A 14,980-nucleotide genomic window follows, 5' to 3' on the forward strand; every position below is an offset into this window, starting at 1 on the left:
ATTCTTACTTGGAAAATCCCCATGGATAGAGGAGCCTGCAGGGCTACAGTCCATGGGGTCACAAAGAGTCAGACACAACTGAGCGATTAAACACAGTAATATCATACTATTAAACACCACGCTTCACTTTTTCACCTAAGTAGGTGAATCCCTTTTATTTATGCGTTGATATTTCACCTCTTAGTATGCTTCAACTTCATCTTACTTGTCAAAATGGAAGCAATATGCTATAAATATTGACAACCTGGTATTCAAACCAAACTGACCAAACTGAGTCAGACACCATCCATGTAGCTCCCTGTTGTGTCTTCCTCACAATGGCACAAAAGGGTACTGTCACGGTGGACAGGGAAACCAGTTCTAATAATCATCAGCTTCTCAGTTAAATGAAGATGATATCCTAAGTTATTATTGCTTTCAGAGCTTCCTGACATTTAACAATAGATAACTCCAATAGGCAATAGATAAAACTGAAAAAGGGCAGGGGGAAGGAGGTGTAGAAAGTCAGGAATAAAAACAAAAGGAAACACAATTGTTGAAATCCTTTCTCCTACCCTCCCAAAAAACTCACGGAGTAAACTTATGGCTTGGAATTTTTTTTCTTTTACAAAATGCATTTCTCATGGCAATTTTGAAGGATAAAAGGTGTTAGGGGAGGGGGCTCATGTTCAGTCACATTCTACTCTTTGCAACCCTTTGGATTGCAGCCCACTAGGCCCCTCTATTCATAGGATTTCTTAGGCTAAAGTACTGGAGTGGTTTGCCATTTCCTACTCCAGGGGATCTTCCTGACCCAGGAATAGAACCCGTATCTCCTGTGTCTCTTGTATTACAGGCAGATTCTTTACCACTAAGCCATTGGAGAAGCCCAAGGAGAATGGGTATGGGTGCTAAAAGATAAAAACTCTGGATGCATACACTTGGGAAACTTGGACTAATGAAAAAAGATACTAAGAGAAAAAAAATACTAACAGATGTCTCTGTTCATCTATGGATAAGATGAATGAATCTTTAAGTACTTTAGTTAGGAATGGAAAGTATGCTTCTCTTTGAGGAGCTCCTGAAAAAGGTGTGGACAGGAGGGGAACTCAACAGTTATGAGAACTAAGTTTAGAAAAACTGCATTTTATACTGAGGCTTTCATTTTTCTTTCCTTTTTTTTTTCTCTCTTCAGGCTAATTACCGTTTTTCACTGGTCCCTCAAATTCAATCCAAACTTAGACTTGCACTTTGTAATTGTATTTCATTGACTTCAGCTGAGTCGTTTGTATTTTGGCATCATGTTTGAGTCCTAACTTGTTTCTGTTCATAAGAATGCTTTGAAGTTAAACCATAAGAAGAGAATGTTAACATCTTTTTGCATAATATTACTATTGCAGTTTTCTTGGCTATGAAGTTACCAGGAAACAAATACTTTAATAGATAAAAAAGGGTTATTCCAAATAACTAAAGATGAAATTTTTTATTTTTAAGTTACTTTTCAGAAGTAGTTACTGGATTTGAGAATGTCATGGGATACTTCTGTAGGCCCACATAGTGCAACTGAAAAGGAACAATGACCAGTAGCCATACACCAAATTATCCTGAAATACACAGTACTCTGGTCAAGGAACAAAAATATAATTGAAGATACTCATAGCTTAGCTAGTATCTCACTGAAAATGGGGCCTTTCTGAAGCATTTAACTTATTCATATAACTTCCACTGCAGAAAAATGAGCTTAAAAGAAAAGGAAGGTTTTTAAACAGCAATTCACGAGCCTTAAATTCAAGCTGTCACTTAAAGTTTCAAAGGGAAAGGAGAATTTTCTTGGACTATAAATTTAATTTAGGTGACCATTTCTACTCAGGCCTCAAATATAGGTTGGCCTATTTTCTGGGCCAACCTCTGAGGTCTATCAGTCATTTCATAAATAAAATGCCTAAGAGCTGACTTTGTCGTGAGTTCAGGTTCTCCTAGGCTAATGCGTTACATTGGTTTTAAAAAGGGAAAACCAAACAAACAAAAATCTGATATTTTATCAGCAAGTGAAACAAACTGGCTTCTTTCACTTATTTTCTTTTTTTTTTTTTTAATTTTTTTTTTATTATTATTTTTATTTTCCAGTGGGTTTTGTCATACATTGATATGAATCAGCCATGGATTTACATGTATTCCCAATCCCGATCCCCCCTCCCACCTCCCTCTCCACCTGATTCCTCTGGGTCTCATTAACTTCAAAATGTGTGTTGATATTTCTCCTGAATGGAACAAAGCTGATGGTATTTATAAGCTGGGCTAGATGCATGCTACTTCTAAAACTGGCAGATTAGCTGAGATTGTAAAATTTAGAACATATTCAAACAACATTCTTTTTGCTCTATTGCTTCATAATGTATTTAAGGTTCATGCATATTAAGATGCTTACTACTCACAGTGAAGAAAAGTGGCTCTTACCTTCACACGTCTCCGTCTCCGTCCTGAACACATAGCCAGGCGGGCAGGTGCAGCTGTAGCTCCCAGGTGTGTTCCGGCACAGACCATTGTCACACAGCAGTCTGTTTACCAGGCACTCGTCGATGTCTGGAAGCCACCGTTAGGAGACAGGAGACACACAGGGTGAAACGAACAGTACAGTGTTCAAAATGTTTTAATTTTGTTATTTGTTTTTCTTCCTCATCCCATACCTTACTCTGTCTCTTTGTACCCAAAGCACATTCTTTGACCCTAAGCAAAACACATTTTACTCAAATGGAACAATCTTGTGCTTACTTTTTTTTTTTTTCATTTATTTTTATTAGTTGGAGGCTAATTACTTTACAATATTGTAGTGGTTTTTGTCATACATTGACATGAATCAGCCATGGATTTACATGTATTCCCCATCCTGATTCCCGCTCCCACCTCCCTCCCTACCCGATTCCTCTGGGTCTTCCCAGTGCACCAGGCCCGAGCACTTGTCTCATGCATCCAACCTGGGCTGGTGATCTGTTTCACCCTAGATAATATACATGTTTCGATGCTCTTCTCTCAAAACATCCCACCCTCGCCTTCTCCCACAGGGTCCAAAAGTCTGTTCTGTACATCTGTGTCTCTTTTTCTGTTTTGCATATAGGGTTATCATTACCATCTTTCTAAATTCCATATATATGTGTTAGTATGCTGTAATGTTCTTTATCTTTCTGGCTTACTTCACTCTGTATAATAGGCTCCAGTTTCATCCATCTCATTAGAACTGATTCAAATGAATTCTTTTTAATGGCTGAGTAATATTCCATGGTGTATATGTACCACAGCTTCCTTATCCATTCGTCTGCTAATGGGCATCTAGGTTGCTTCATCGCAGCACTGTTTATAATAGCCAGGACATGGAAGCAACCTAGATGTGCTTACTTTTAAGATGTTCTAAAGTCCCTGGGACATGTGTTAATGCTTTGGAAAAGGCACATGACTACGTTGTTCTTCCATTTACTTGTTGACCTGCAGTAGTATTACATTTTAAGCATCACTGTAGTCTCCCCCAAGATTATACACTTAAACAAGAGGCCAAATCACAATTTATTTATGCATCAGTCCATGCTGTGGGTTGAAATGTGTCTCTCAAAAAAATATTTTGAAACCCTAACCCCCAGTACCTCAGAATGTGACCTAATTTAGAAACAGGATTCTTAAATAGAGTAATCGAGTTAAAATAAGATCCTTTGGGTAGGCTGTATTCCAGTATAGGTGTGGACACCAACGACTGCAATCAAGGGGAAATTATGACACAGGGACAGACACACACAGAGGGAAGCGGATGTGGAGATGCATGGGGGGAGACAGACGTGTGGCTCGAGTGACACACCGAAAAACTGAGCAATGCTCAAGACTGCCTGCGAACACCTGAGGCTGGAAGAGGAAGAGAAGGATTCTCCCACCGAGCCCTTCTCCCCTAGAAGAGGAAAGGAAGGATTCCCCCCGAGAGAGAGCATGGCCCCACTGACACCTCGATTTTGGACTTTCGACTCCCAAACTGTAACATCAATTCCCACTGTTTTAAGCAACCCCGTTTTGAGTACTTTGTTAGGGCAGACCTAAGTAAAGTTGAAATTTGGCTTTTTATTTTCAAAATCTAAGTTTTAATTTTATTAAAATTATGCATGTACCTACTTTAAAGAGTTGAGCATTGCCATGAACCATGTTCAGTGTGTGAATGTTCATTGAATTTCCTTGTTTTCAGTAGGGTACCCATGTGCTCAGCTGTACTTAGATGCTATACTGGAAATGACTTTGCTTTTAGGGAATAAAAGCTAGGTGGTTTGCATATTTTTATAAGTGTTCAACAATCTCTGGCTGGGGCCCTTGCCAGTAGGTATCAATATCTATTGTAAGTACATGGTATTTAATATAGTTTTATACATCCATTATATGTGTATCTTCAACCCAAGGTGAGATGGATATATAGTAACACATATCAATAATAAAACCCAAAACCATAGACATGGAAAAATATACTTTTTCTAATCATAATCATCAAGACTTGTATTTGAGTCATTAGTGGTAGATGTAAAAATTATAATATATAATGAAGGATCAATTAACATTCATTTTTATAAAAGTGGACTCAAGTGCTCAGCCGGAAAATCTAGATTTTTCACAAATTCTTGAATATATGAACTATGTACTTGAGGTTTTTCAAACATTTCCCTTATAAATTACAAAAGGAAGCACCCATCTCATTTATCATATTTGGATATGTTGCAGCAATTGATTGTTTCTTTCCAAGTCAACCTGTAGTATTTAATTTTCTTAATGTAGTATTTTTCATACATACCACCTTGTTAATTTTTGAATCCCACTTCCTAGTAAAATATTATAGGATTAAGATATATGCAGATAAAGCAGGCCAATAATTGACTATATGTCCATTCATCTGGGGAAAAAACCTAATTTAAATATTAATACTAAATTGTGCCCCTAAAAAGTCTGTTACTGTGTAACAGTATTTGATTCCAACATTTTCATATCTCTATACTAAAAAGGAAACAAGAGAAACTGTAAGACCTCTAGTTTTACTCACTTACTTATAGTTTGACTCCTCCTATAATCCATGGGACTAAACTATACAAAAGTCTCCTGTATAATAAAACAAATAACTTACCAATACAATTTCTTCCAGAGGCATCTGGTTCATAGCCACTGTTGCAATTACACCGGTAACTACCACGTAGATTTTCACAAATTCCATTGGCACATATATCCGGATCCAGAGCACACTCATTGATATCTGCATTAAATATTAAAGTTTAATGCTCACAGTTGATACATGTATGACCAGTAAAGATCATTCAAAATACATAGTGTTTAACCCTGCAGCCCTCCAATTTGCTGTTGTTCAGAAAGAGAAAGGAAATAAAAAAAAGGAGTGAGAATAAAATCAAGAGATATGGGACACTTCTCTGGTAAAAATGAAAAGTGAAGGGAACTGGCAGAAATTCAAAGAATTAAGCCATGTAATGTGCTGGCATTTATGATAAAATTAATAAAGAAATTTATAGGCTGTTGGCTCAAAACCCAAAGGAAAACTCAACTTGATAGGTACTCTAACCATCTAATTAAAAGGCAAAGATTTATTAGGATTTCTATATAGTTTTATGGTTCCAAAGGCATGGAATATTTCTATTTTATTATCATTTTTTATAGTCAACTAAGTAATATGATACTTAGTAAATGTTTCTCCTTGTTGATAAGTTGAAATTGATGGGAGAGGTCAGTTCAAATGTGGATATTTGAGAACACAATGTTTTACAATAAGCCATGAACAGGACTACTCTCTGTCATGATAGGAAGTGGGACTTGAGGAATGATGTGATTGTATGAGAAGCTGCTAAGTTCCAACGGGGCAGCTGGCTCTTCTGGGGAGGGAATGATGAAAGAGAATTAAAAAAAATAATAAAAAAAAATAAAACAAAATTTTGGTCACTATGTTCAAATTTTAATAGTAACTATTATTTTCTAGAATTTAGGAAGCCTTAAATACTGCAGAAATGTCAGTCTTTTGGTTTTTGAGAGAAGTATCTTGGTAAAAGTTTGCTTTTTTACTCTGATTTCTGATGTTCTTTGCAAAGATGTGATATTTACTGTCAATTAATCTATAATTTTTCTAAAGTCTCATCAAATATGAAAATAGAGGAGTATTTATGTAAACTAAAGGTGACTAGCACCCTACAGTTTATTTAAAAAAACAAAGGACACTATATTAACATATAAAAGAACTTTAAAATTATAAACACATATGTACTTAATATTCAAGTTCTATATTGGAATTTTGTTAATCATAGTACTAAATTTAAAAGAAAAAAACTTCATTGAAACTTTGTACTTCTGTAGATGGTTAGAAACATTTTAGCAAATTCCTAGCTATAAATAGTCAATTTCTTTTTAGGGCAGTATATCTCAAATATTTCTTAAAGATCCATATCAAATAACAGATTATTTTTGTTTTAACTATGTCAGTGCCATTATTTTACATTTTTCTTCAAACTGACTCCCTCTTTTTTTGACCAACTGCAGCTTCTTCTTAAGCAAGGTATCCATAAAATCATGGCAGTAGTTTGTTAGTGACATTTTTAACAACACATATTTAACAGATAATTATTTATCTACTAAGCATAAAAATGAACATCTACATACTACTTAATATCATCTAGCTTTTAACCACTCTTCTAGGAGAAAATTTATCTCACTACATTACACAGATATATTTTATAATATAAATATATCACATCTATAATATTATAATAGTTAAGATATGCAATTATATAATTATTATAAGATTGAGAATTGAATAGTTACCTCTTCCATCCACTGTGATACCTACTCCACTACTACAAAGGCCATGGAATTCAGCTGTAAGATAAAAACAAATAGAGAAATCAAAAACTCTAAATTACATCAGTTTCATACACAAGTCACTTTCATAACTTCAAAACTATCATTAAAAAGAATTACCTGAAATAACTTAAAATTGAAAACAAATCACAATTTTCTACCACATAATTATTTTAAGAGTTCCAAAATCAGAGAAAAGCATAAAAAAGTAAAAAAAAAAACAAACAAAAAAAACTGTGATTATCACCTTAAATATCATTAATATATTGATAAACATTACAAATATTTTCTACTTATGGAAACTTCAAAAAAATCTAAATTGTATTACAGAGGTTGATTTTAAGCTTTTTTTTTCTTCTCTCAATAATAACAGGAAACATATGTAATAAGTAGCATTTACTATGTGATACGCCTGATACTGTTCTAGCATTTTGAATCTAATAATTTATTTAATCCTCCCAATACCACTAACTAGATACTGTTATTTTCCCTCTTTTATAGCCAAGAAAGCTGGAATAGAGATGGGAAGTAATATGCTCAGGTCACAGAGGTTATAAGTAGGGGAGTAGGCTTAGACCCTTTATATTCTAAAACAGACATTTCACATAATAGCCCATGTAATAGATTAATACTTTTTCTCAGTTATGTGGATGTACTACACTCATTCAATCTCTTATTGATGAGATTAGGTTTGTCCAACTTTTGGCTATTACTGATATCATAAATAATAAAAATTTCAAGATATCACTAGGTTAATCTCTTAGAAGTAAAACTGCTCAAAGTTTGTTTCTTTTAAGGTTTTTGATAGTCTTCCTCTCCCAAAACATCCCAGGTTACACTTTCAGCAGCAGTGTAAGAGAATACCCATATTGGTATAACCTTCCCAACACTGGGGAGAATCAATCATTTTTACCAATCTATAAACAAAATGACACTTTAAAAAATTTTCTTTTAATTTTAAACAGATTAGGCATCTTTTTATGTGGCACTCTTATCATTTGTACTTCTGCTTTGTGAAGTTTTGTGTACACTGTACTTTTTTCTATAGAGGATTTCAACTTTGCCTATTGATTAATGTAAATTCCTTGTAAATTAAGGAAAATATTTTTCTAATTCATACACGTATTTTAGTCTTTGGAGCCTGTTTTGAGAGTCCTTTATCATTACAAGATAACAAAAAGTTTGCATCTTCTACAAAAAAGTTATTTTGCAACATTTAATGTAGGGAGTTACCTTCATATTTTTTCCAATATTTGTCAACAATATTCATTACTTTTAGTTCAATTTGTTCTTACTGATCTAAATGTCACCTTTATTGTATTCTATAATCTCATTTATATTTACAATTGTTCCCAGACTCATTTTATTAGCTCACTGATCCTTTTATCTAGTCTAGCTATCAATTTTTATACTTCTTTCATAATATGCATAATTCACTTAGATACATTAAGATACTTCATTAACTCTTTTTTTTAAAAAAACGTCATACTCAGTAATTCTTCCAGAGGGATACTAACCAATTTTCTAAGGTTTGAACAGTCCATTTAGTATTTTTTAACAGAATTACTAGCCATTTCCTTTGCTAGAATGCATTTCTTCCATTTTCTACCTGGGAAATTCTAACTTTTTTTTTTTGAGACCAAAGTAAGTATGCATTCTTCTTTGCAGTCTTTCCCAGTCTCCCCAGGAACTAACTGCTCCTTCCTTTGTGCTCTCCTGGCTCCTCAGGTTTCTTTTCAAGGCAGCAATCATACTAAATTGTAATTTATATATTTGCCTACCTATATTTTCAACTCTTCTTGACTTTAAAGGGGGAAAAAAAAAAAAAGATTGTGTTTGAGTCCCTGTTGTAGTTACATCTGTTCAATACAGTTTTCATGAAAGTATGAATAACAAGTCACAGAATAGTCAAATTAAACTGTTTAATGTGCCTGTAACATATGGTAACATTCAGAAAGAAATTTATTACTTTCTGGAACTACTGATAGATTCCTCATAGACCAAACTTCTGATAGAGTGCATTCTAATACCATTCTGCATAAAAATTAAAAATAAATAAATAAAATCAGGTTCTCATGAACTTATCATAACCTTGGAAATGGTAAGTAAATTTTATGCTATTTATCTTCAGAATGATGAGAGACGAAAGACTTTGACGCTAGCATATTCATGTAAAGAATATGGTTTAACGGTCATAATTGGACCATAAGATAAATTTTCCTATTCACTATGTGTTCTCTTTCCCTAGAGATCATAAGTAAATATAAGCCAGATCTTACTGTATGCCTCACATAACAAGACAGATTTGGATTTCTTTCCTTTCAATAAAGATAGACAAAACACTTCAGAGGCGAGGTACTCTTAGACCAGCTATCTGATGTTAGGTTAGATAGATTCCTTTTCAGGTATGGAACTGGCAAAGGTGTCTACCTGAATTTTTAGCAGGGCATGGCTGGCAGGGTTCTCCAAAACCATAGTCTGGATTGGCACAGCAGCATTCAGACTTGGTCACCGCACCGGGGAAGGGCCGGACACACACTCCCTTCTTGATCCCACCGTAGCATGTACTGCGCATGTGAGTATCTGGAGTGAGAACAATGACTTGAGATAGTGATACAGAGACAAAGAGATTTCAGAACAGCAGGCTTCTTGAAACTTAAGTGGCCACTTTTAGGGAAGCTTCTGGGTAGCATCTGCCACTTGTCTTTTTCTTTGTATCTTCAGCATCTCATAGCATTAGGAGATCAACAAACGTTTATTGTGAGAGGAAAAGAATAAATGCATACGAACAATTTTTTTCTCCAATAATTTTTATGTGTTACACAAGCATCAGTTATCCCACTTATCTTCACAGGCCCCTCATTGACCCAGGTATATTTCCACAGGTATAAACAAGACTTAGACCTCTAATCACTGACTATACTTATATTATTTCTATTCTAATATTATTCTAATATTATTATTATTCTAATACTATTTCTATTGTAATATTATTTCTGAAAGTTCTTATGAGCAATGAAATGCTGTGCAGTTAAACTATCTTGAGATGACACTGTTGGTTATGAAATTTCTCTCTTCAAATTTCTGAGATAGGAAGCCTATCTTTTCAACCCCCAGTTGACTGCTGCAGCTATGATTTATTTTCTTTTTTTGGCTATGCTAGGTCTTCCCTGCTGTGTGGGTTTTTCTCTAGTTATGGAGAGTGAGGGCTTCACGTTTGTAGAGGCTTCTCTTGTTGCGGAGCTCGGATTCCAGGGCACTCAGGCTTCAGGAGCTGCAACACAGAGGCTCAACAGCTGAGGCTCCTGGGCTTCAGAGAACAGACTCAGTAGCTGCGGGGTGTGCTTCGCTGTTCCAGGGCATGTGGGATCTTCACGGACCAGGGATCGAACCCGTGTCTCCTGCATTGGCAGGCGGCTTCTTTACCACTAAGCCACCAGGGAAGCCCTGTTATGACTATGTTTTAATCTCTGCCTCTCAACAAACCCAGTTCTATAAATAATTACTATGTGTCTGTGGTATTGTGCCTGTTGCTTTATAGACATTATGTCATTGAACATTCAACAACTCCATAGGGTAATGATCATTATCCACTTTTCATAGATGAGGAAGGTGAGGTTCAGAGGCATTACGTAAGTACCTCCAAGTCCTAGACTATCCACTGCCTGAGCTGAAATTCAGACACAGGCTTGCATGACCTCCAAAGCAATTCTTCTTTCTACTATGTCAGATTATACCCTGAAGACACATAACCTGCTTACTGTGCTCATCTAAATTCTCATAAAATACAACAGAACTTTATGAGATGGTAAATGGTGAACTATTAAAAAAAAACCCAACTCAGATCATCATACAGGCCAGAGAAGCAGTAGAGATTTTAAGCAGTCTGTTATATAGTAATTCCATCAAAGAGATAATCATTATTATAAATATTCATAATTATTCACTTGTTGTAAATAATTTATTTTATCTGCTTGCTATGCTAAGTACTTATGTCCTGTGATCTGGTGTTTTTTTCTGGTTAAAACAATGAGATGGATGTGTGGCTGCATGAAGCAGAGATGTGTGTATGCTCAAATGGAAGAGGTTTTACCACAATGACCCTGGGGAGTAGAGTTGCTGTTCCTTTCTGCTTTTGCTATGACCTAGTTTGGGAGGGTCAGCTCTGAGTTACAGACAAGTATAGGACTCAATACCATGGTGAATACATGCAAATACAACATAATTCATAACTTGCAGTAAAATTTTTGTGAGTTCTTAGGATGGTACCACTTATCTCAAAAGGCATCACAAGAATGGTCAAAGTTATTTCTGTTTTCATGCTGAGAAGGTAAGCCGGGGCCATTTTTAGAAGCAAGTCTATAAAAAGCCTATGTATTCACTTCTACCTTTGATAAAAACAGTTGAGTTTTCCCTTTTCAAAGACCCCAGATTGGATCCCTAGTTCATTTTATTCTCTTCCCTGTAACCAAGCCGCCGTTCACAGGAGATAAGATCAGAGACACCGATCGCAGCAGTACCATCAGCACGAGCTCACATGAATGTTTTGGTTGGTGACTGGACTTAAATCCTACACTATGCCTTTTCCACATGTTATCAAATTTCTCCATGCCTTTTCTTTCTTAAAGACTGGAATTGCTGAAGGATTTTCTCAGATAATTAGCATACTTTATATTTACCAAAGGTAAAGTATGTATGGACACAAATGCTAATTTTACTTTATTCTTCATTTCTCAGTATCAATTTTTCTTTATAGCTCAAAGCAGCAACTCTTAAGACTATGTTTAATGTAACACTACTATTCTGATTTAACAAAACAGTAATAATTGTAACAGTTTACTTATTGGGTATGTGTTATGTGCCAGACAGCATTCAAGATTTATACCAATAAATCTAATATTAACCTATTTAATCCTCAAAAACAACCAGTGAGGAAAGGATGCACAAAGAGATAATGTAATGTATCTTGCCTAAGGCCACACAGCTAATATAAAGGGCAGAACTAGGGTAAAGAAAAAAAATTAACCTTTTAGCTGACAGAACTGTCAAAGAGTGTTCATGAAGATGCTGAAATACTCTTAAGCTAACATAACAGGATGTTAGAAATGAAATTTAAGCTGAAATCTCATGGTGCTAAATAACATTTAACGAGGAGAATTTTGAGACTCCATCCTGAAGGAAGTAGAAATGGAAAATTCGTTGCCAGGTTCTTAAACCCCTCCCAATATCCAGGATACAATTTAGAGAGAGGCAATTAATGAGTTTTTGAGGAGGACTTTTTGGGGGGCAAGAGCCAGATTACAAATTGGGCATGCTTCCATCTTCACCCCTAGGCAAGAGAAAAGAGCTCCACAGGGAACAGCTTGAAGAATTGGTACCAAACTCTATCAGGGGCCCCTAGCGCACAGAGGAGAGTGGCTGCTATTCCCACCGCAGAATCAAAGGACACAGGCAAGAGCAATCTCTATTCACTCGGTTCACAGGGCAAAGGGTGGCATGTCGTGTGGATTAGATGACGGCCACACCAACTGGAGTCTCTAAAATGAACGTGCAGAGAGGAGATGAGACACCACGAGAGACAGTCTGTCTAAAGTGGACTGCAGAAAGACCTGGGGTTGGGCCAGGAACAGCCACCAGGAGAAAAATGCAGTGTCTGCATCTCGTCACGGGCAGGCCAAGGCTGTTGACACCCTCATGAAATCACTCACAAGGATGAAGTTGGCTTAAACTTGTGTCAAGCCCAGAAATCTTGAAGTAACCCTAGGAGAGTGTCAGTGCTTCTGGCTTCTTTCCTGTCCCCTTGTGCTTAGACGGCTCTGGTGGAGTCAGAAACATCCTGCTCATGAAGGTGTAAGCTTGGGAAGGGAAGTCATAACTTCAAATCAAGTTCAGAATATTGGCTATTATACATCACTGGACATTCTAACTGCTAAATCCAGATTATTTTCATTAGCTCAAGGAGTCTTATAAATTTCTGCCATCTAAAAACTGTAAAGTTGGGGGTGCCTAAGTTTTCTTCCTTATTAGATAAACTGCTCCCACTGAATAATTAAAAATATGTTTTGAAAGGATTGAGAAAAACAAAATACAGTTGCCTTTTGTTCATATCCTGTCTGTGAATCATGCTTCTTCAATATCCTGGTTACAACAGTAGTTTAATTTTCTGAAAATAAAAAACCCCATCTCAGTATATAGGTAAACAAAAATGAACAAACAAATGAAATCTAAAGTTAAGTGCTAACTCTAATAATAATTCACAGTAATGATTCATCTCTAACCTCAATAAATCAATGCATCTAAAAGCATCTCAAAAGGCAGAAGACATGAAGAAAACATGTTAAAGGAATAGCTATATAATTTTACACACAGAACAAATGGTGTTTTTATTTTAAAAAGTTTAAGTAATTACAACTGTGAAAAACTGGAGAGGGTTTCCCAAAAAATTCTAATGCTTTTTCTGTATGTGGACAAGAGAATGAATATTTGTGTTTGAACACTGAATTCCTAACAACTATTCATATGTCAGTTACTTAAAAGAAAAATCATTTCTCCCTCCAAAACTGGTTTTGAACTAATCATAGATTTCAACAAAACCATTTAGATAAAGGAAAAAAGCAATGAAAATATTTTAGCTCTTTAAGCAGAAAGGAGCTACATTCTTCTAGTTACTGTATTTGAAATAGTCCTGAACGAAGTGCTGACAATCGTGTAAGCTGAAATAAATCCTAGCCTGGATAGAGTGGATGAAACTTTAAGTGGGCAGATTATTTCCATCTGCTGTTGCTTCTTCCTTTTTTTTTTAACATAACCTTCAGAATCCAAATGTTTTGATTCCCATAGGTTAAGAATAAAGTATAACCAGCTATGTCTGAGAAAGAATTTCATTTCTCTCAAATAATACTTTTAAACCACTGAGTATGTCTGTCTCTTACTCTATGACCTGAGAAATAGATGGTGCACAATGGCTAATTCACTTTCATGGAAGTGCTTTGGAGAGAATATGGCATTCGATGTATTTCCACTACTCCCTCTGCTCTTGATATCATTAGGACATAGTGGTTGGGTTGTTGAATGCCAAAGATATTTTCGTTTTGCCTGCCTCTTTAAAGCTGATGCCTGCTAACTCAAAAGTAGGAATTATTCCCAAGAGGAATGATGAATGGTTTCAAATAAAACATACATTCTCTCTCATATTCTTTCCTTGTTTCTATCATTACACAGCACTGAATAACTATTTAGAAACATTTCCAACTTTTGATATAAGTTGAAGTTCTAACATATAAATTATTTACATTTAAAATTTTGTTTGGGAAAAGCAGCAGACTCACAGATATAGAGAACAACCTGGTGCTTACCAGTGGGGATGGGAGGAGGGGCAACATAGGGATGGGGGAGTGGGAGATACAAACTACCGGGTGTAAGACAGGCTTAAGGACGTGCTGTACAACATGAGGAATATAGCCAATATTCTGCAGTAACTGTAAATGAAAATCAACCTTTAAGATTGTATAAAAATAAAATTTAAAAGGCTTCCCTGGTGGCTCCAACAGTAAAGAACCTGCCTGCAATGCAGAAGACCCGGGTTCCATCCCTGGGTCGGGAAGATCCCCTGGAGAAGGGAATGGCAACCCACCCCAGTATTCTTGCCTGGAGAATTCCATGGACAGAGGACCCGGGTGGGTTACAGTCCATGGGGTCGCAAAGAGTCGACACGGCTAAGCAACTAACACACTAACATTTTTAAAAAATGTTAAAGCTCAGATGATAAAAATTAATATTGTTTGGGTAAAAATAAGAGTTTATTTAAATACAACTGCTGTCCCTGTTTCATGTCTCATTAATTATAAAATATACATCCATTGTATGTAGTGTGTTAGTCTCTCGGTTGTGTCCAACTCTTTGCGACCCTAGCAATTATAGCCTCCCAGGCTCCTCTATCCACGGAATTCTCCAAGCAAGAATACTGGAGTGGGCTGCCATTTCCTTCTCCAGGGGATCTTCCTGACCCAGGGATCGAACCCGGGTCTCCTGCATTACAGGCAGATTCTTTACTGTCAGAGCCATCAGAGAGACATGGTTATCTAACAATACGAAGGACACTGGTAAAGGACAATTTTTTTTTCCTTCTCTA

At 36.0% G+C, this 14,980-nt stretch overlaps 1 protein-coding gene across 1 annotated transcript in view; it reads right to left on the reverse strand.

Moving 5' to 3' along the window:
- The window catches only part of FBN2 (fibrillin 2), a 219,801-nt gene that overhangs the window by 81,137 nt on the left and 123,684 nt on the right, over positions 1-14,980 (reverse strand). Inside the window, exons 16-19 of the mRNA XM_043465961.1 lie at positions 9,280-9,432; positions 6,814-6,867; positions 5,120-5,245; positions 2,437-2,562 (exon numbers count right to left, since the gene is read on the reverse strand). Of these exons, the coding sequence (XP_043321896.1) occupies positions 2,437-2,562; positions 5,120-5,245; positions 6,814-6,867; positions 9,280-9,432 (459 nt within the window). The remainder of the gene's footprint in view (positions 1-2,436; positions 2,563-5,119; positions 5,246-6,813; positions 6,868-9,279; positions 9,433-14,980) is intronic.

Source organism: Cervus canadensis, chromosome 4 (assembly GCF_019320065.1).
Source record: "Cervus canadensis isolate Bull #8, Minnesota chromosome 4, ASM1932006v1, whole genome shotgun sequence".
NCBI lineage: Eukaryota > Metazoa > Chordata > Mammalia > Artiodactyla > Cervidae > Cervus > Cervus canadensis.